Source organism: Solanum pennellii, chromosome 3 (assembly GCF_001406875.1).
Source record: "Solanum pennellii chromosome 3, SPENNV200".
NCBI lineage: Eukaryota > Viridiplantae > Streptophyta > Magnoliopsida > Solanales > Solanaceae > Solanum > Solanum pennellii.
Window position 1 is genome coordinate 8,787,911 of NC_028639.1, and position 22,236 is coordinate 8,810,146.

At 33.8% G+C, this 22,236-nt stretch overlaps 1 protein-coding gene across 1 annotated transcript; it reads left to right on the forward strand.

The window, feature by feature from the left end:
- The first annotated feature begins 162 nt into the window (after positions 1-162).
- LOC107012078 (nicotinate phosphoribosyltransferase 1-like) lies at positions 163-10,829 on the forward strand. The gene is made up of 15 exons (XM_015211804.2): positions 163-626; positions 1,400-1,547; positions 2,402-2,521; positions 2,657-2,791; positions 2,876-2,937; positions 3,639-3,714; positions 5,337-5,438; positions 6,635-6,751; positions 7,066-7,124; positions 8,026-8,200; positions 8,876-9,010; positions 9,118-9,216; positions 9,349-9,457; positions 10,183-10,295; positions 10,411-10,829. Exons 1-15 carry the CDS (start codon positions 454-456, stop codon positions 10,486-10,488), a joined length of 1,701 nt encoding a protein of 566 aa, XP_015067290.1. The 5' UTR covers positions 163-453; the 3' UTR covers positions 10,489-10,829.
- Positions 10,830-22,236: the final 11,407 nt, after the last annotated feature.

Genomic DNA, 22,236 nt, shown 5'->3' on the forward strand with positions numbered 1-22,236 from the left:
TATATATATATTGCATTAAAACAATTGAAAAAGATAAATAGAAAAAGTGTAAAGCTTAATATCCACTTATTTAAAAGTCTTAGATCCACCTCTTTCGTCCAAACTCCAAAATAACCCAAACAGTTTTAGTAAGTGTTTGTATTTGGAAACTTCAAAAAAAACAAAAAATAAAAATAAAAATAAAAATAAAATAAAATAAATACTTTTATCAAACAGCTGGGCCTCCCATCTTCCGCTTCCTCTGTTTTCTGCATGCTGTAATATAGCACGGCCAGCAGGGAAGAAACTGGCAGGCACCGGCACCGGCACCGGCACCGGCACCGGCAGGGAAGTGTTTGGTGAATCAGAAACTCAGTCGTTAGATTCAGAGTAATAATAATTCTTCACATAGTATTAAACGGGAAAGGAATTGTTGTTATCGGGTTCAATTCCATCAATAAAATTACAATAATCATGGCGTCCGCAGTGGTAGCTAACGGGAAGAAGAAATTAGAACAAAGAGGGCCTAAAATTGGGGTTATTAGTGGTCCGACTAATCCAATGGTGACGCCTCTTTTAACAGATCTTTATCAATTTACTATGGCTTATGCTTATTGGAAAGCTGGAAAACACAATGAACGAGCTGTGTGAGTACCTGCATATTATTAATTTTCTATCAATTTGTCATGCATTTGATGTGTTTGATATAATGTGCAAATACTAAAATTATTCATTTTGGGAGTTGATAGAGTCTAGAATTGCGATTGATCATTTTCTTCGTTGTTGATAGATTATGAATTAATATGATCAATTGGTAAGCATCAACTTGTGGAGATCTCTAACTGTTTTATTCATCTGATCAAATGCCTTATTGAAAAAAGCAAAATGGTTAAGCGAAGAGACACATTTAGTTATTAAGTTTATATATGCATGCCTTCTGACGGTTATACATGTGTTGGCTGAAAACTTTACTTAAACATGGTTAAAAAATATTTTTTTTTATGTATATATAGTAGAGGTTGAACTCCTTTGGGCTTCATCGCTTTTAGTCCTTCATATTTTGAACCTGAACCTGTTTAATGAAAAATACTGGCTCCACCATTGCCTGTTGACATGTGAGTATAATTTATGGACCTAATATGTGGAAGTGTTTGGAGTAATGGCAGGTGTTAAGATTCGAGCTCAAGATATCCGATTGCTCTACCATGTTTAGTTGATGAACCAACTCATCATTATAGTTTTATAGTGGGACATACTTATTTTTATGTTGATCAGTTCAATTTCGAGAGGGACATAATTAATTTGTTTATTTTTAGTTTACAACAGTAATATTCTTATTCAGTTGTTGAGAAAATGTTTGTTCATCTAAAATCCAAGTGACCCACTAAATGACTTGTCCTTATTTGGTTGAATATTTCAGGTTTGACTTGTATTTCCGTAAGAATCCATTTGGTGGTGAATATACAATATTTGCTGGGTTAGAAGAATGCATAAAGCTTATTGCTCATTACAAATTAACTGAAGATGAGATAGCTTTTATCAGAAAATCATTGCCCCCATCGTGTGAGGTAGATTAATTATTGTCAAAGTAAATAAACAGCTGTAATGTGTGTAAAAGTTATATTTGACGACAGATAGAAATCTGCTTTTATCTTTTTGTCCTTTTAGCGTTATTCATTGTTTTATTATTATTATTATATTATATGTCATTATAGGAAACTTGTGCATGAATTCTGGAGGATTGATGTTTTCTTGTTTCGTGATACCTTACTGAAATCTGATCATGAGCGAAACCTGGGTAATTAATGAGATTATGTAAGCATGAGTGGTTATGAGTGAACTGGTGGCTTATTTCTAGTCGTTACTTTTATTCCAGATGTTGCTTTGTCAACATATCAAAGTGTATCTAGATAATTTTGGCAAAAGCTGTCGTCATCTAATTTATTTATCTTGAATTTGGCATATGTTCTTTTGCTGCTATGGATTTTTGGTTAACGTAAAGGAAAGTTTCTAACAGCGCATCTTCTTTGAGAATTTTTTTTTTCTGCTCTCTTGAACATACCATCTCATTCTGTTGAGAAAATCAGGCAGTGTTTCAATATCTCATCTTCTAGTTGTTTGCGCCTTGATATTACCTTTTCATGTACGCTTGAAGAATTGTTTGACATACTTAGGGCTCTTTCAGTTGGGGAAAGGGTTTATCCCGGGATTGTTATATCACCCTCAATGTGGGATAAAATAACACGACAATCCCGTGATAACTAATCTCAGGATAAGTCATCCCCTGATTTTATACCAACCAAACATGAGATAAACTCATCCTAAAATTAATCCCGGGATTAATTATCCCTTATCCCTATTGACAAATGAGCCCTTACACTCTGAAGTGCTAGAGTTAAGCATCTGCAAATGGACTTTGTAGGATGCCTTCTATAACTACCTTCGAGGAATTGACTGTTCAGATGTTGAGATATTTTCTGTACCTGAAGGTTCAGTTGTCTTTCCCAAGGTGCCGCTAATGAGGATTGAAGGGTCAATTGCTGTGAGTATCAACTAAACTATCCTTTTATTCATGCTTGTATGTGAAAGATGCATTGTTCTCAGTATTGATGCTTCATGCATTTTCTGAAACTTCTGTTCAATTGTCACATCTGGTAATTGCTTTTGAATCTCGAAGGTGGTTCAACTACTAGAAACTGCACTTGTCAATCTCATAAACTATGCATCGCTAGTCACTACTAATGCAGCAAGACATCGTTTTGTTGCGGGAAAGTCCAAGCTGCTGCTGGAATTTGGGCTTCGAAGAGCACAGGTTTCTCATCTTTCTTTCCAATAACTTCAAATTGGAAGGTCTCTCTTACAAATGATTCCGTGATCTTTGCTTCTTCATGAGTAGGGTCCAGATGGTGGTATATCAGCTTCGAAATATTGCTACATGGGAGGATTTGATGCAACAAGGTGATTCCATACACAATTTATCCTGTTATAATCTGTTTCCATGAAATAGTGCCATTATCAATTCCTCTTTCTAAATGAGATGCAGTTTTTAATTTCATTTGGACATCCTTTTTATTTTGAAATAAAATAAAAGTTTAAGACTCTTGAACAAGTAGTTCGCAGATAGTCACCAACAACAACTACGCCTCAAATGTGTTTTCTTTTCAAGTGCTTTAAAATTCCAAAATTTTCTTTTATGAGTAAAAGATGTTCTCTCTTCTAGAAACAGAATTGTACCTTTTCTGAAAGGATCAGTACACTGGAAGGTCATGGATTTGACCTAAAAATGGAGAAGATTCCATAAAGTTAAACGCTAGAGTAGGTTCTCGATACGGATAGTTGACATCAATTGAGATTATTTGAACATTTTATTTCCTTTGAATTTCTTTTCCTTTTGCTTTCCAGATGGCTGAGCTTTGGTCAATAAGATGAATATGCATCTCTTGATAAGCAACTCTTAACTTCTCGGATTATTTTTGACTGTTGCATTTGCTGAAACATAAAGTTTTATTAGCTTTTTATGTTTTATTAAGAATAAACTGCTTTTTTGGTAAAACCTAGAGTATCATGGTACTTTTTCCCTATTTTTGGAGATTTAATTTTTTAACCATATCAATCTAGCCATGAGGATCATATCTCTCTTCAAAAACTTTATTTGGCAGCAATGTGGCAGCTGGGAAGTTATTTGGGATCCCGCTCCGTGGAACACATTCCCATGCCTTCGTTAGCTCATTTATGGTAGGTGGAACCTTGCAACAACTTTTCCTTCTGTGTAATATAAGTCCGACTTTTGGCATAAGTGTTTCTAAAGTTTGTTTGTCCCACAGAATTCACTATGATATTTGGTTACATACTTGGGATGTTCAAAGAATCATAACTCAAAGGTGTCTTAGAATTATCAAGAAACAGAGGGGATGTTTGGTAGGGTGTATAAAAGAACAGTACTGAATAGGGTGTAATACATGTATTATTTTATCTAATACCTCCCTACCAAACAACCCCTATGGGGTCAATTTGTTGCTGATTTAATTTATGTGTGTATTACTAATACAAGGATTAGTTATGCAAGTATAGTAATACAAGGATTAGTATAATGCATTTATTAGTTATCAAAACATTCCCATGTATGGTTGGCTTCAATGTTTCAAATTTTTTTTTCTTAAGAACACATTATCCTCTAGTTTCTGGAAAATTAACCTCCCTATCAAGGATTAGGTCATTTTCCAAAACTCTTTCATGCCATTTTCAACTGATGGTTTCCACCCCACCCCTGCGAAAGTTGATTAATATTTTCTACTTACTATCCAAACACTAGAAAATCCAAACACACCTAAATCTTCTAATTTCATCTTTTTACATAAAATCTAATTTGCTTTGATTCAAGATTGAAATTAATTATTATATTACTGTTATTGTTATTTTGGTAGGTGCAGATCATCATTTAGATCTTTTAAGTGTTTATTTAGATGCACACATACCACTTTTCCTTTAACACATCATCTCATGGTGATAGAAATAAGCCCAATTTGGATATTGGAAAAGATGGTTTCTGGTTGCTAAGGAAATGTATATTTCATAAACTACGTAATAGAGGCTTGGGATTGAGGTTTAATTGATTTTGACTTGAACTCTTTAATATAACTATTGATTGTTGGAAAGGGCTGTCAAACAAAGATTTTCATTTGCAGAAATTATAATTGAAAAGGTAGAACAGACGTGTCTTCTTTGTAGGTCCTTTTATGCGTAAGTGCATATATTTATGTTAATATGTGATTGCTTGGAGAACAAGTATACTTTAGTGAAATATACTTGCACTTGACAATTTTACTCATAAGTACTTGTGACAATGAGATAAGCAAAACATCTTTCTATAAGTTGAAGTAAAATCCACTTTATGTGAGTTCGAAATTCCGACTTATGTGTTTCTTGTTCTCCATAAATTAAAAAACAAAATTCACTAGCTTTGGCACTGCTTATTAAGTGAGTGGCAGTGGCGGAGTGAGGAATTTAAACAAGGGAATTCAAAAAAGAAAAGAAAAATTGTGCCAAGGAGATTCAATTACTTATGTATATACAAAAAAAGAAAAATCATGTTTTCCCTACTTACATAGTACGTGATTTGTCAGGGTTAACTAGTGAGGCCTGGTCTTTAGTATGGTTTCTAATTTATAGGTTTAGTTTTTTCTATTGATTGGTTATGTCTCGTTCATCTTGTTAATACTGAAGATAAACACAATGGTTATATAAGGACTATCTAGATTAAAATTGGTCTCTAGATGCTCAAGACTTCGGATTCTATGCTCACTGTCTTTCCTTGGATCAAGTTATCTGCTATCTGATTTGATCTAATATTTATGCAGAGCCTAGATGAGATCACTGAGAGATCACTTAAACACCTTGATAGTCCCAAGGTTTGTAAGGATTTTGTTTGTGTAGTGAAGACGTGGCTTACTAAATTGAAGGTATTATTTCACCCTTCTAATTAAACTGCTGTGTCCTTGTTGGCTTATTATTGTCTACTTCAATCTCCAGCCATCAGATTTTGTTCTAAATTATCCATTTAGTTCTGAGTTGCACTTTGAGCATGTTTTTTGTCCCATACTTTCAGTATCCTTTATGTTTTTGCTTCACCTTTTCATTTCTCCTAATTTTACTCAGGGGCTTCTAATTTTCTAGTATGTCCACACAAAATTTGATTAATCTAAGAAGTGTTGGAGGTTTATTCAATTCAGGTGGTTGTCTGGATGTAAATGCTTATCAGTCTTTACCTGTGTAAGCCCATTCCATAAGGGTAATAGGTTATCTTATGTTTGGACCTAGTCACGAGTGAATTCACCTTAACTTTAAGTGGTAGCTTGAAGTGGCTGGCAGCTCGGTGGATAAGTGGCTAACTGCTTACTTGTGATCCCAAGGTGTCTGAATTTGAGCTGGTTTATTCCAAATACCCTTTCAAGCGGCTGTACAGTCAGTGGTAGCATATCATTCTAGATCATGCCCGTTCATCATCATTCTCCATTTGATTTACCTACTCTTGAAACAAATTAGGTGTCAGAATAAATAACAAAGATCCCTACATATTACATAGGAGTTGATTACGTGGAAACATTTTTATTTATTGCAGACTCAGCTTTTTTTTAAATATAATCATTGTAACCGGAACAGCTTGTGGGTCTCGACTTATTCCAGGGATACCTGCCACCTCCCACTTGGTACCAAGTAACTCCATCTACCAAGGCTAGGACAGATAGGAAGAAATCACCTAGTGTTTCTGTCTCTGCTGGGATTTGAACATGAGACCTCGTGGTTCTCACCCACTTCATTGACCACTAAGTCACACCCTTGGGTGCTTTATTGCAAACTTATCTTGGACTCCCATAATATAAAGCTGAAAGCTGAAAAAAAAAGATATTCTATCATCTGGCTGTTAGTTCCTGCAGATATATTTATATATATCCGTCTAATATAATTGAAGGGACTGCCTAATTTTTCCTGTAGTCCTTCCCTCTATTAGAGATTGCAAACAATTGATTCTTAATCAAAATTGAGCAACTCTTAAATCTTGATAATTTTCAAATTTTAAGTGATGAAGGTGGCTGATGCTTCTTCTCTTCCATTTTGAACTTGGATATCATTGTTATGATGAGTGTGCTATCTTCAGCGGTCACGCTTATTAGGTGGAATTTTCAGTGAGACAAACCAAAGTGAATTAGCAGCTTTCGCCTTATATGGGCTCGCCTTTCCTGGAAGCTTTTTGGCCCTTGTTGATACTTATGATGTAAGTGCAATTTTAGATACTTCTGCGACTGCTTTATTTCGTTTTTGGGTTACTTGACCTTTTTATCTATAAACTATGCATGTGTAGTTGAAAGAGCAAAAATTCTTCGTAATTTGCGTTAATATCCTAAAATAATGAAATCTACTTTGCAAGAGAAGAGAATAATCATGGTATCCACAATCCTGTTATCAGATCAGGCATAATCTTCAGCTTGCAGGATTTTAGTATCATGGTGTATTTCTACTCTGTTCTGATAATCTGCTCTGGCACATACATACTTTCTTATTGACCATCTATAACTTGTACTTTAACAGGTCATGAGAAGTGGTGTTCCAAATTTTTGCGCAGTTGCTCTTGCACTTAATGATTTGGGGTAAGTGCTTCCCCTGACAAGTTCTATTTTGTGTCATCTACTTCGTATGATGCTTATTAGATTAAAAAGTGCGCTGTTGAATATTTGGTGATATATTGAACCTATGGAAAAGAGATGCCAACTGGAATTCCAAGTGCTTTTTTGTTAATCTGATCTTCTCAAGCTTTGTAGTGTTTATGTTTTCCTTTTTGTGTTATCTCCTATTTATGAACTAGCTAAGAAATGGGCAGAATAGAAGAGAAAGATCCATATAAGCGATAGCTACTAGTTGAGGATAAGCTTAAGACTCGTATGCAACTTTTATAACTTGTAGCATCGTGTGTGTGTATATATATATATATATATATATATATATATGATATATATATATATGTAATTTAACTTATTTTAACTTTTATTTATTCATTATGATATGAGCTTAAATGACGAAATAAGGATCCATGTAGACGACCCCAACTAATTTAGGACCGAGTCGTAGTTGTTGTCGTTTCCTGTATTTGTCTAGAAAGAGGTCTCACTGAAATCTGATATTGTAGAATCCCTGCCTCCCACACCCAAAAAGAAAAGGCAAAAAAAAAAAGAAGGAAATAAATAGCTGAAAAAACAAAAAGTAGTTGAGAAGCTTAGATATCCAAGGATTCTTTCCGTTGAGCACATTGTGTTCATGTTATGGAAAATTATCCACTTTTTTTGGTCGATAGAGCACATTTTTTTTCTTAACATAGCATAATTACCTCCTTTTACTGTCCAAATTTTTAGTTCTCTCCTCTAACGATTTATTATTTTAGTTGAAACCATCATTTGTTTGACCAAGTCTGTTTCTACTTGATGTGTTTTTACTGTAGTTATTGGAATACATCCATGCCTTATTATATTTTTCGTTTTTATGTTATATTTTCAGGTACAGAGCAGTTGGCATTAGATTAGATTCTGGTGATCTTGCTTATCAGTCATGCGAAGCCAGAAAATTCTTTCAAACTATTGAAAAAGAGTTTGGAGTGCCTGGTTTTGGAAAGATGAACATCACAGCTAGCAATGATCTTAATGAGGAAACATTGGATGCGCTAAAGAAACAGGTTAGAGCACCAGGAATCCAACACACGCGTAACATGCCGAATCTTGTCCTATGTCATCGACCTCTATAATGTCTCCCATTGCCAAGAAAGTTTTCTTCTCTAGCTGTCTTCTTGTGCTTCACTTTGTTATAACCTAGTCCAGCTTCATTATTTCCATTTGTTTAACTACGCGCGCGCGCGTGTATATATATATATATATATATATATATATATATATCAGTAGTTCTCATCAATATCCTCATGTTGCTTATAATTTTATAGAGACCCTCCTTAAAATGTCAAATATTTCTCCAATGTGGTGACTTTGAGATCTCTTCGTCTAAATTTTGGAAGTAAACTGAGCTAAATATTATGTTACAAGCAAACCATTAAGTAATGAGTATATATGGAGGTTCAAGTCAGTTTTTGCACTCAAGAATCGACCAGGAAAAAAGGATGCAAGAATACAACAGTAAAATATGGTAATAAAATTTAGTTCTTTGCATTACCTCCTAGTGTATATTCATTGTTTTAAAATTCTGAGGCATGAGTATACCCTTCCGACCCGGATACTTTTCATTCTTATAACCTCAAATTCTTGAGTCTATAGCTTGAATTCATGCATTTGTTGTATGCACTGCCTTCCATTGTTTTCCCTTGATTGAAAGGTAGATATTTGACTTAATTCCTAAACAGGGACACGAGGTTGATTCTTTTGGTATTGGAACACATTTGGTTACCTGTTACGCACAGCCTGCTCTAGGTGTTGTTTTCAAGTTGGTTGAGATAAATAATCAACCTAGGATCAAGCTTTCTGAAGATGTTACAAAGGTTTGTGAAGCTATGCTCTCTTCTCTTGGCATTTCACATCCAATATGGATTTCATTCTATTTCCTCTTTACCCCATGATATGGACGTTCTTTCTGTTTCCTTTCTAGGTCTCCATTCCATGTAAAAAACGGTGTTTCAGATTGTATGGGAAGGAAGGCTACCCCCTTGTTGACATAATGACTGGTGAAAATGAGCCACCTCCTAAGGTACTTTGATTTTATTTTATTTTATCAGTACATCTCAAGGCATTTAATCAAGCTTGTCATATCTAGTTCTTAAGTGGCGTTCCATATGATTTATCTGGTTGTATATAAATGGTTAACAATTTCCATTGACAGGTAGGTGAACGAATTTTGTGCCGTCATCCGTTTAGTGAATCTAAAAGGGCATATGTTGTTCCCCAACGTGTTGAGGAGCTTTTAAAGTGTTTTTGGCCAGGAAGTTCAGGTGAGACTTGTTATCTTTCGAGTTATATTAATTTTTAAGCTGGAAAATGTTTTTTTAAAGAATGTGACCTTATAGTCTTGGAATTCCTAAATACATATTGGGCTGTTTTAGCTACGTTTTGTGAGTTGCAAGTTATTGCCAAGTGACTAGGACTTCAAACTGCTGCATTTTGCTTTCATGAAGACATTCTTCAATCATCTTTTATGGAGGTTTAGGCATTAAAAACAACCAAGCCATTTAAATTTTGTTTTTTTTTCTAGTCTGGGGGGAGGTTAAGGTTAACAATTTAGATAAAGAAAATTAGATTGTGCAATTTTTTCCTCGTCTTGTTTCCACAATCAGAAACAAGAAAAACAGTTGTTGAAATGTAAAAATTCTGTAGCACTTGTTGGCACAAAGTCTACTTCAGGGGCAGATACACCTTGCCCCTACCGATGTCATGTGACACCAGTTCGTATATATAGATAATATATAAGCAAAATAAATGATATTGGTATAAATATAACAAATGAGACCACTTCCCATTATAGTGATCTTAATTACTAGTTCACTTCTATGCAAAATTTTGGAGTGTTGACACTGCTTGCATAAAATTCTGTATACACCACTAAAATGATATGTGAGTGAAAATGGTCATGAATCTATTCCTCCAAATCAACTGCTTTTGCAACAATTTATCCAATATTGGAAAAAAAAATTGATGTTGGTTCTTATCGTTTCTCAAGAAAAAATACGAGAAGATCTGCCTCCATTGAAGGATATAAGGGAACGGTGTATTGAACAACTGGAGCAGATGCGGCCAGATCACATGAGAAGACTGAACCCAACACCATACAAGGTATGCTGATGAGAAATCTAGTACTTATTCGATTTTTAGTGTTTTTTCACATGTATGTATATGCTCAGCATCTCCAATGAACTTTGTTGGTTTTGCTTGATTTTTTTCTGAGCAGGTTAGCGTGAGTGCAAAGTTGTATGATTTCATCCATTTCCTCTGGCTCAACGAAGCCCCGGTTGGGGAGTTGCAATGATCGATCAAATGAAGGAATAGAATCTTAGGAAGATTCTTTTAGCGCAGCTTAGTTGGTTCGAAAAGGATCTTCTAATAACATGTACATCTTTTTTCCTATTCTTTTCTTTTTTCTGGGCAGTGGAGCATCTAAGATATCTTGGATGTCTATTATGAAAAGAATAAAAACCAGGTTTCCCCCCTTTGTTTTCAGTTATAAATAAGAAGAAAAATAAAGTATTTGAAATATAAAGTAGATGTAGCCTATGTTGGCTTGAGCCTGATGATATATGCGATCGAGGTATCTACATGAGCCCTGATATTGTGAGGAGCTCTAAAAAATAAATAAATTGGGATTGTTCATAGGAGATTTTTGCTGATCGGAATTGAAAAAAAGCTTCAGCTTGTTGAAGAAAATGAACCGGCAATGTATAAATAGTGGTATATCAATGTATGTACATCTCTGATACAAAACTATACATTGTTTATAAACGATTAGGCAATATTGATACATTACATATATCTCTTGTCATTTTAGTTAAAATATTTTTTGTCACATATATAGACACGTAAAAAGCCTGAAAATAAAATAAGAATAAATACAGTGTTATGAAACTATATAAATTTAGAAGAAGAAGAAAGTAGGGAGAAGAGAAAAGACTTCTTATTTCTCTTGAAGTATATTCAGGATTCATAGATTTTTCACCAATCTTCTTTACAATGAAGGAAAACCCCTTTATTTATAGGGAAAATCTTACTTGGTCCCCAAGTAGGATTCCTAACCATATCCTACAAGGACTCCACATAATTAGACATTCACTATAATACAAATTGTTTATAATATTCCCCTTGAATGTCGGTAGATTATGTGCCTCGTTAAAACCTTACTAGATAAAACCCAGTAGGAAAAAAATTTAGTGAAGGAAAAAGAGTACACATATCTAATAATACACATTATGGATGCCTCATTAAAAACCTTACAAGGAAAACTCAGTGGGACAAAACCTTGTGAGGAAAAAAGTACATCGCGTATTAACTCCCCCTAATGACAACATCAATTCAGAGACTAGAATCTTCGTTTTCCAAGCTTGTGCACCATCTTCTTGAAAGTTGTAGTTGCTAGAGACTTGGTGAATAAATCAACAATAATTTTACTTGAACAGACTTCTTGCATGTTGATATCACCATTCTTGGGAGCTTATGACTGTAGAAAAAACCTTGACCGAATATGTTTTCTTCAATCTGCTTTTATAAATCTTCCCTTCAGGGTCAAAAATTTCTGGAAGTTCCTTACTTCAACTTCTTTAAGCAAATAATCTATTGCCAAGAGTTCCAATTCTAGTCATCAACTTGCATAATAATACTTGTATATGCTCTACGCATTTTGAATCTATTTAATCCTTATGAGGATGATAAACAAGTTTTCCAAAAACTTGTATATGCTTTAGATTTTGAACCCATTGGATATTTTCATATCAATTTTGTCAAGTAACAACATTCAAAATTAGATGTATGACATCTTCTAGTGCCTAGATTGCAAGTCAAATAAGTTTTACGCTTACCAAGATGCATCATTCCACTTTTCACTTGATAATTATTTCTACACAAGCATGCTTTAATAGATGTAGAATTCATATCCTCATAATCTTTTACAATATTGCGCGTTATTGTATCAAAGATATACCATTTTGCATTGATTCACAATACGACATAACTTATTGAGATCTCATCACTTCATTATTTTTAGGTAGCTACCCTTCTCATGAGGTTTCATGAAGTGTTATGTCGTAGGCTCCCCAAGATCATATTATCTTCTTATTACGATCATTTTGATTCTTTGATCCTCTCCCTTTTTCAAAGATTATTTTATTTAGAATTGATTAGTCTATCATGCTTCATGCATGTCGTAGACTGTATCTTTAAGGGACATTCAATAGGAGTATTTACAACTTTTGTGTTGCTTCTAATCTCCCCCTTATGTTAGACAAACTAACATATATCTAAATCATTTGGAGAATCTATGTTTGTGCATCATTGTATATTCATTAATTATATACTACATACCAAAATAATCAGATGAAAAATATTTGATCCTTGACCATAAATCGATTGAAAGAAAATCTGATCATAATTTATTGGTTTGATGCATACAAATACTTTTGTATGCGGTAACATATTACAGATCAACACATGGAGCTTTATTTTCACAAGCAATGATTTCACTATCTCTGACATTTAATGTCATACCATCTTGAGTATTTATCAATATTATCAAGATAGATTGTCTTGATTACATTTTCTGGAATTGTGCTCTTAACTCAATTATTTTTGCACAAACAATTTTGTGAATGTCAAACTACAGGTTGACAACAAACGCACATGTGATTAGCTTATAAATGCATCTTTTTATCATATCACATGATAGGCAAACGGGACCATATTCACCTTTTATACTTTTCAGAATTTAGGAATTTAGTCCCAACTTTAGTTGATCCAATCAACTTTATCACGAGAACAAGCAACATAAAGAATTCTTGAAGAATCTTCTAGTTTTTCAATGTATGTCCATTACTCAGTATGCACATCTTTTTGAGATGACCAAATTATTCATGCCAACTAATAAAATTATTAGTACTCGTAAACTCCAAGTTTACTACGTCATGTGCCTTTTGCTTTAATAAATTTCTGATTTACTATTATATGAGTAAATTTCAATTTTATTAATCTAAGAGTAATTTTCAGATTTATTTCTTCTCAATTACTTCACCCTTTAGGTGAGTCGTGATCCCATAATTGAATGAACTAATCTGAAGAAAATTGTGCATGTAACATATTATTTGTGCCAACATTTTTGCAAACATCAAGTTGCGAGATAATAATAGGCACACATGAGATCACATAGAAGAAACATTTATTAGGACCATTAAATATCTAAACATCCACTAAGTGGATGACTAAGTCCACAAATATCTGCATACGTTCCTCATTCGCGGAGAATTCAATCTCAACTTTCGTTTATGATGGTCTCACAATTAGCTTGCCTTGCTAACAATCATTACAAGAAAACTCACCATTTGAAAGAATTTTTAGGTTCTTCAATAGATGTCCATTTTAATTTTCCATAATTCGTCTAAACGTTATAGACTAATGATGTCTCAGAAAATCATGCCAAATTAAGAAAGTATTGAATTAGAAAACTTCTTATTTATCATAAAATATGCCTCAATTGAACTAATTCTTGTCCAATACAAGCCTGAAGATAAAGCATGAAACGTTTTTATAATACATGTCTTCTTAGAGACATTCTTGATGATACCAAATCGTTAACCAAATGTCGCAATCTTTCTCATGCCTAGCATGGTGGCTTACACCTCATTCCCTTTAGAGATAGCATTTATCAAAAATTCTCATTCTTAATGAATGAAACACAAATATGTGAGCATATCAAATAATGATAGCTTTAGTACCTCATTCCATATCTATGTGCATTATTCAATCACTTGTCTTCTTTCAGACATATTATGCACTACAACGACATTCACTTTACGTAATGGAGCAAATTCAGTAAATTTCATGACTTCTCATAAAAAACACATTAGTTTTCTTTAGTCATTATTATATCATCAATATGGTGCATTGAGACTCACATTCAATGTCTTATCCATATAAAAGTGTCTTAGGTCATAAATCGATGGATCTTGAACCCAATATCTTATCATCATGGTGCATCAGGACTTTAACCCAATGTCTTACCCACTTTTTGCGATTGGACATAAATCCATTGTTTTATTCTTTTGGTGCGATAAAACTTAAATCTATCGTCTTACCTATAATGAGGTTCAACCTCAAGCCTTCAAAATAATTGTAATTATATCAGTTTTGATAAGGGAAAAGGGTCTGATATACCCTTCAACTTTGTCATTTGGAGCTGATATACCCCTCGTTATAAAAGTGGCTCATATATGCCCTTACCGTTATAGAAACGGCTCACATATACCCCTGCCGTTACAAAATGGCTCACATATACCCTTCATTTAACGGAAGTTTAAAAATTAGTTTTAAATTTATATTTATTACTTCTAATTTTTTTTTAAAAATTATTTAGTGGTATATGATTCTTCTATCAAAGTTCAAGGTATATTTTAATTTTTTTCATACATAAATTATTTTTTGACTTCTTTTATCATAATTATTTGAATTTCTTATTCTTATTTTGTTTTTTTCTTTCATTCCTTAGTTTAAAGAATAAAAAATTAAAATATTTTTTTTGTGTGTATTGTAATTTAATTTCGTATTCGAAGAAAAAATTTGGTCATCTACAATAAGTTTTACAAGAATATTAGTGAAACATAAATAAATTTGATTATTAAAATAATAATTATAAATTAGCCATTTAAACAAAAAAAATTCAAAAAAAATATGTTTGACGAGGACTAAATTTATTCATATGAGATTATACTTTTTAGAAAAAAATAATAGAAATTTAGATTAGAATTATTATTTTTTTCATTTCCATTAGAGGAAAAGGGTATATGTGAGCCATTTGTTTACAAGTAGGGGTATATATGAGCCACTTTCATAACAAGGGGTATATTAGCTCTAAATGACAAAGTTGAGGGGTATATCAGATCTTTTTCCCTTTTGATAATCATTAATATGATCGTACATTATAATTGCACACAAAATTGAGATTATTGATTTATTATAATCAACATTAGTAGTTAATAAATATAGCTTAATAGATCATATACCTCATACAAAGGTTGAAAACATACCTTTCACTAAATTATGCTTGTCTAATTATTAAAATAAATTAAGGAATTCTCTTGCCAGTCGATTAAAATTAAACGTATAGAAAGTCGACAAGTCTCTTTAAATACTTACTTTAGATGGTACCTCCAGATCTGTTACATAAATAATTATAACATAAAAATAAATCATACCTTGAAGATATAACAACCTTATTGCATAAATTATGCAAGATCTCTTTTGCACTTTTCCTGTCTTCTTCATCATTCTTTAAGAATAGAATAATCATGCTGATAACGTGTTATGAAACTATATAAATTTAGAAGAAGAAGAAAGTAGGGAGAAGAGAAAAGACTTCTTATTTATCTTGAAGTATATTCAGGATTCATAAATCTTTCACCAATCTTCTTTACAATGAAGGAAAACCCCTTTATATATAGGGAAAGCCTTTCTTGGTCACCAAGTAGGATTCCTAACCATATCCTACAAGGACTCCACATAATTAGACATTCACTATAATACAAATTATTTGTAACACACACAAAGAATTCAAAAAAATCTAATATGTTATAAATTCATTAAATGAATGAATTATCATTGGGTTAATACGTGGAACTACTTATTCGTATTCCCTAGATTTTATGAATCTTTTTGGATAAAAATATATCTATATTTTATAAAACTAATATGATGACTTTTTGAGTAATTTTTCAACCTATAAATAAGGTTGTTCTTTCATCATTGTAAAGAAACATATGAGACTTGAAGACATTTGAATAAGATGATTTCTACGTTCTACTCCCCATATAAATTTTTTTCATATTGTTTATAGTATATTATTTATATTTTATAACACGTTATTAGAATGAGACTCTAGCCAATTGAGATTGAGTTTTAGTTTTTCTTTAGGTCATGTTCTGATTGATCGTGTATGAGAATCAAGAAGAAAATTTTTTAACTACTGCAATCAGGGTATTATATGCATAAAATCTGCAATAGTGTTCGGTCAATAACATTGACCAGGAACCGAAGAAATATACTACTGCTGGTTGAATATGAGATGTTCTACAAAATTTCTTAAATGAAAGAAGGTATAAAGTTTTAGTAGCATGAATTAGAATATTATTTTGATTATTTTTAAATACTCAAAGGGTGAGTCCTGTTGTTATTATACGTTGGTTAAGGTAAGACGGTGGATTCAAGTCCCATCGCACAAAAAGGATAAGACAACAAGGTTAAATTATGAATGCACCATAACGAAAAATTGTTGAGGACAAGACAGGAGATTCATGTTTTATCACACTGAGAGGGTAAGAAATCAATTTGAATTTTGATGCACCATGATAATAAGGATTGGGTTCAAGTCTCATAGAATTATGGTCTAACATATCTTATAGGGGTAAGACATTGAGTTTGAGTCTGAATGCACCATAGTGATGATATAATGATGACTAATGCTTTGATGAAAAGTCATGAAATTCGTCCTATTGAATTTGTTCCATTCCCTAAAGCTAATGTAGTAGCAATACATGATAAGTTTGAACTCCAACAAATTGCTTCCTTCTATCATATGAATGTGGTAGCAGTGAATAATAAGTCTCAAAAATGACAAGTAATCGAAAGTATGAATAAGGGTGTGGATTGACAAAATTATAATAGTTATCATTGTGGTAACTATGAAAGGAAGAACATCGTGAGTTCTCCATATAGGCCATCAAAATGTGAAGATAAACTCTTATCATCGTAATAGTATGAAAGTTCATTGGACCCGTTGTCATTGTGCGGCCTAATAATATAAAAATCCTCCATCAAAAGAAAGGAAGATAAAAGTTGTGGTACACTTGACTTTTCAAAGTGATGTTGAGGTGGGTCATGCACAAATGATAAATTTTAAAGGCATGATAATGTGCTTATAATGCAAAATATGTGAAGCATATATTAATTATTAGTCCATTTACTGAAGAGAATGTGGTTTGCGATAAGCATCGCGAATGCTCGACCATTCTAAAAGAGAATGACTCAAGATAAAATCATTATGGGTTGAATATATGTCATCGCTCACCTCTGTGGGAGGTTTGAGAAAAATGATATATGTCACAACTCACCTCTACGGGAGGTTTGATAAAAATAAAGACCAGTTTACATGGCTGGTTGGTCATTCCGATTTAAATGTGATGCAAAAGAAATTGAGAATTCATGTGACTTATATGATGAAAAAATAAAATATTCTTCAAGAATTCTCTCGTGTTGCTTGTTCTCATGATAAAATGATCATTGTATAATTGTACTAGCCAAGGTTGATATTGTACTCTCTGAGATGTTTGAAACACATAAAAAGGTGAATATGGGCTCATCCACCTGCCATGTGGACCGTTTGCAACTATATGATAGTTGCATCTATGGAGTAAACTGTGCTTTGTTTTCAAGTTACAAATTGGTTTTGTAAGGTTATTCGCTTGAATTTACAAATTAAGAGCACAATTCAAAATTATAAAATTATATTGATAATATTGGTTGGTTGAAAAAATCATATGCCTCAAATTATATCTAAATCATAGGTATCAGAACAAAAATCTCGAATAAGATTTTGTGTGAGATAAGTTTATTCGAAAAAGATTGCTCAAAATAAGTATTTGGGTAACAAAGCCGAGGAGGGTGTAGCCAAAGAGAGAACTCCAGAGAAGACTGATTTGGCTCATAGAAGCGAGGATAGGAAGAGAGGGTCAACTATGGTAGTGACTGAGGGAGACTTGTTCTGTAATAAAACAAATGACTTCAAACCTTAGGTCATCCAAAAGAGGTGAACCTGAGATGAGCAGTAAGAGTAAGCGTTCTACTACTAGTGCTATAATCTTAAAGGTGGAAGATCTCCCAAGAAGATGGATCCCCAAGTGAGGTTGGGGTGAATGATAGATTTTTTAGCATTAAGGGGAGAAATGATTGACAGTTGAAAATTAAGAGATGAATTATCTAGATCCTCGTAAAAAATGTGAACTTGAAGTTTAAGAGATCATTTATTTGTATAACATTTTAAATTAATTGTCAGATGTATTTGCTGACAAAGTCTATAGTACGCTTGAAGCGTAATAGATCAATCGATTCCAAATGGAAAACTTCTTCAGGAAGAAGAGGAGCAAATGATCAATATAGTCATGATAATAAGGAAAGGGTTTTAAAAAGAGCACGATAATACACTCAAATTACACCTTTCTAAAGAAGTATAAGCCATCGTTGTCAAATAAAGAACCCAACTTGTAGGTTAAGATTGATCCCACGAGGATATGATTCAGACTTAAACTTAACTACTATTATATTCGTTTAGTCAAACTATTTCCGAGACAAGTAAATAAAGAGAGTTTTTTCGTAAGCAAGTAGCAGATTGTTGATTAAGTAACAAGTAAGCAAGATTCAAACTTTGAGTAATCAATATGAGAAAGAAACTAGGGTATGAGTGTCCCCACAAGCTCTTGACGCGGTAATCCTAATAATAGTAATCCTTTCTTAGTGTTTTACATGCAATGTTGGTAAGTTAGGTATCCCCAAGTGATTGGTCCTCCAAGTAGGGAATTTCACCTCGCAACTTTGTCCGGCTACGGGTGTATGATTTACTAAGCCTTACCTTCACCCCATATTAGACATCATATCAATGTATAACTTAGTTTTCACCCTCGCTCCAATTGACATTAGACTATTAGATAGCATCCATTAAATATTTGTTGTTAATTCTTATCTCATTAGTTCCTGATATACCGTGGTTTCACAGTATTTTAAATGCTTTTTCCTTGAGTTTAGTGTGTGTCCAAATGCCTTTTTTATTGATTTTTATGTAAGTTTCTCTTTATTTGCAGGAAATCTGTCCAAAGATGAACGCGGAAGTTATTGAGCAAGAAATGTAGAAAAGTTACCACCTACGGAGCTTGTGACGGTTCGTCGAGCTTGTGACGGTCTGTAGGTGGCATCGTAGTGAAGCTGCTGAAGGAAGATGGGGAAGTCTGACCTAAGTGTGGGATTACGAAGTTTATGACGGATCGTCATAGCCACGACGGTCCGTCCTGCTGGTTTGTCGTGATGATCAGAGAGTAGTCCTAGTACCCAAATTCCCAAGAAGTTTAAGTGTTATGGAACGGAGACCCTCGATGGACCGTCGTGCTTGGAACGGCCTGTCATACCTGTTCGTCGAGGGTAATGAAGAAAGCAGCAGAAGAATTTGTAAAGTATAGGATGACGGAGGCCATGACGGCTCGTCGTGACCACGACGGTCCGTCACGAGGTCCGTCGACTCGGACGCGTCTTGACAGATTTTCAGCAATTAGAGTCCTTCTTTTATTAGGTTTTTTTTTTTATAAATAGATGGAAAAACCTCATTTTTGGGGTTAGACTCTCTTGTGTTAGACTCTTTGTTAGTAGACTCTTGGATATTAGACTTTTGATTTATTGAAGGATTAATTTCAGTAATTGATACACTTTTTCTGGAATTGATTGTTGGTGCATTTGTTAATTAATCAAGTGAACTTTTGGATTTTATTCTTTCTCATTGAAGTAAGTGCATTAATTCTTATATTAAATATATGAATATTGTGATTATGACTATGGGTAACTAAACTCCTTAACTAGGGTACTGGGAACCATGGGTGAATAATGAGGTAAAATCTAACTAAAATAACAATTCTAGAATAGTGTCTTGCATGTATCGATAATTCTTTCGCTTAGAAGTCTTTTTAACGGATGGCCAACGTTAGAACTCGCCTTAATGCTACTTGCCGGACCAAGGAGGTAGATAATAGGAAAAGAATTATCAACATAGATTTAGTGTATACTATCTAATAGGCTAGTATTGATCGGTACGAGGTAATAACTTAGTCAAATATCGAATACGATGCTTAATATGAGGTAAAGGTAAGGGTTAGTATAGAAACACACGTAGCCGGACCAAGGTGCGGAGTGAAATTTTCTAGGTGCCGGACCAAGGATTCAGAAATACATAAGTTATCACTTTGCATGCAAGATTCTAGGAAAGAATTGTTATAGTTAGAATTATCAAGTTAGGAACCTGCGGGGAACACTTAAACCCCAGTTACTTTTATTAATTGATTAAACTCCAAGATTTGAATCTGTTAGTTATTTACTTTAATTTAGGTAGTTATTTTCATTAATTTAGAAATAAAAACCCCCCTTTTATTGTCTTTTTTTTTTCTAAGGAAATAATTGACTAAATAATAGAAATAATAGATTAAAGTTAAGTCTGAACTATTTTCCTCGTGGGAACGATCCCAACCTCATTAGTTGGGTTCTTAACTTGATACGACCGCTTTACTTCTTATTTGAGAAGTAAGTTTGAGCGTTACCAAATTTTGTGGGAACCATGGGTGAATAATGAGGTAAAATCTAACTAAAATAACAATTCTAGAATAGTGTATTGAATGTATTGATAATTCTTTCGCTTAGAAGTCTTTTTAACGGATGACCAACGTTAGAACTCGCCTTAATGCTACTTGCCAGACCAAGGAGGTAGATAATAGGAAAAGAATTATCAACATAGATTTAGTGTATACTATTTAATAGGCTAGTATTGATTGGTACGAGGTAATAACTTAGTCAAATATCGAATACGATGCTTAATATGAGGTAAAGGTAAGGGTTAGTATAGCAACACATGTAGCCGGACCAAGGTGCGGAGTGAAACTTTATAGATGCCAGACCAAGGATTTAGAAATACATAACTTGTCACTTTGCATGCAAGATACTAGGAAAGAATTGTTATAGTTAGAATTATCAAGTTAGGAACCTGCGGGGAACACTTATACCCTAGTTACTTTTATTAATTGATTAAACTCCGAGATTTGAATCTGTTAGTTGTTTACTTTAATTTAGGTAGTTATTTTCATTACTTTTAATGTGGGAACGATCCCAACCTCATTAGTTGGGTTATTTACTTGATACGACCGCTTTACTTCTTATTTGAGAAGTAAGTTTGGGCGTTATCAAATTTTGGCGACGCTGCCGGGGAAAGTAGCTTTTAGATTAACTTAAACTTATTACTAAAGTTTAGTTGATATTTTCTTAATTTTACTTTTTTTTTATTGTTTTTGATACTTGCAGAACTATCTTCCTTGTATGCCAAATACACGGAGAGGAAGAGAACCCTCGTTTCCCTATGATCATGAATTAGAGCGTATACTGCGCAATATGAATCGAAACTTGGGTGTTAACGATGATGATCCAAACCAGAACATCCCAGCTCCGGTTGATGTTCATGGTCTGTTATTACCAGATGATCAGGGTGAAAATCAGCAAAGGGGACAAAATCCCGCTCCACGTCCTCAAGAATACTACAGAGGCTATGATAATATTGCAGACTCTGATGGGCCATTTGTCTTGCGCCCTCTACCACAAGGCCACACCTTTGTGGTAACTAGTAGTCTGATGCAAATGCTCACTGCCAGAGGTTTGTTTTCAGGGCTACCTTCTGAGGACCCACATGCCCATATAGCTAAGGTAAGGGCAGTGTGTAAAAGCTGTGTAGAGAGGCCTGATTTGGATTTGGATGTAATAGGGATAAGAGTCTTTCCTCTCTCACTGACGGGAGAGGCTGCTATTTGGTTCACTGAGCTCCCTTATAACTCAATTTTCACTTGGAACCAACTAAGGGACGTTTTCTTAGCATGTTACTACCCGGTATCCAAGAAACTAAACCACAAAGATAGAGTGAACAACTTTGTGGCACTACCAGGAGAGTCAGTCAGTAGTTCTTGGGATAGATTCACCTCATTTTTGAGAAGCGTCCCCAATCACCGCATAGATGATGAGTCACTGAAGGAATACTTCTATCGGGGACAAGATGATAATAATAAAGCGGTATTGGATACTATAGCGGGTGGTTCTTATGGGGAGTGTCCTTATGCCGAGATTGCTGAAAAGTTAGAGAAAATATCCCGGAATAATAAAGCTTGGAGTACTAGGAAGTTAGATACTAGGAGAAATACCTTCGCAGTGCAATCCACTCACAACCAAGCCACAGATG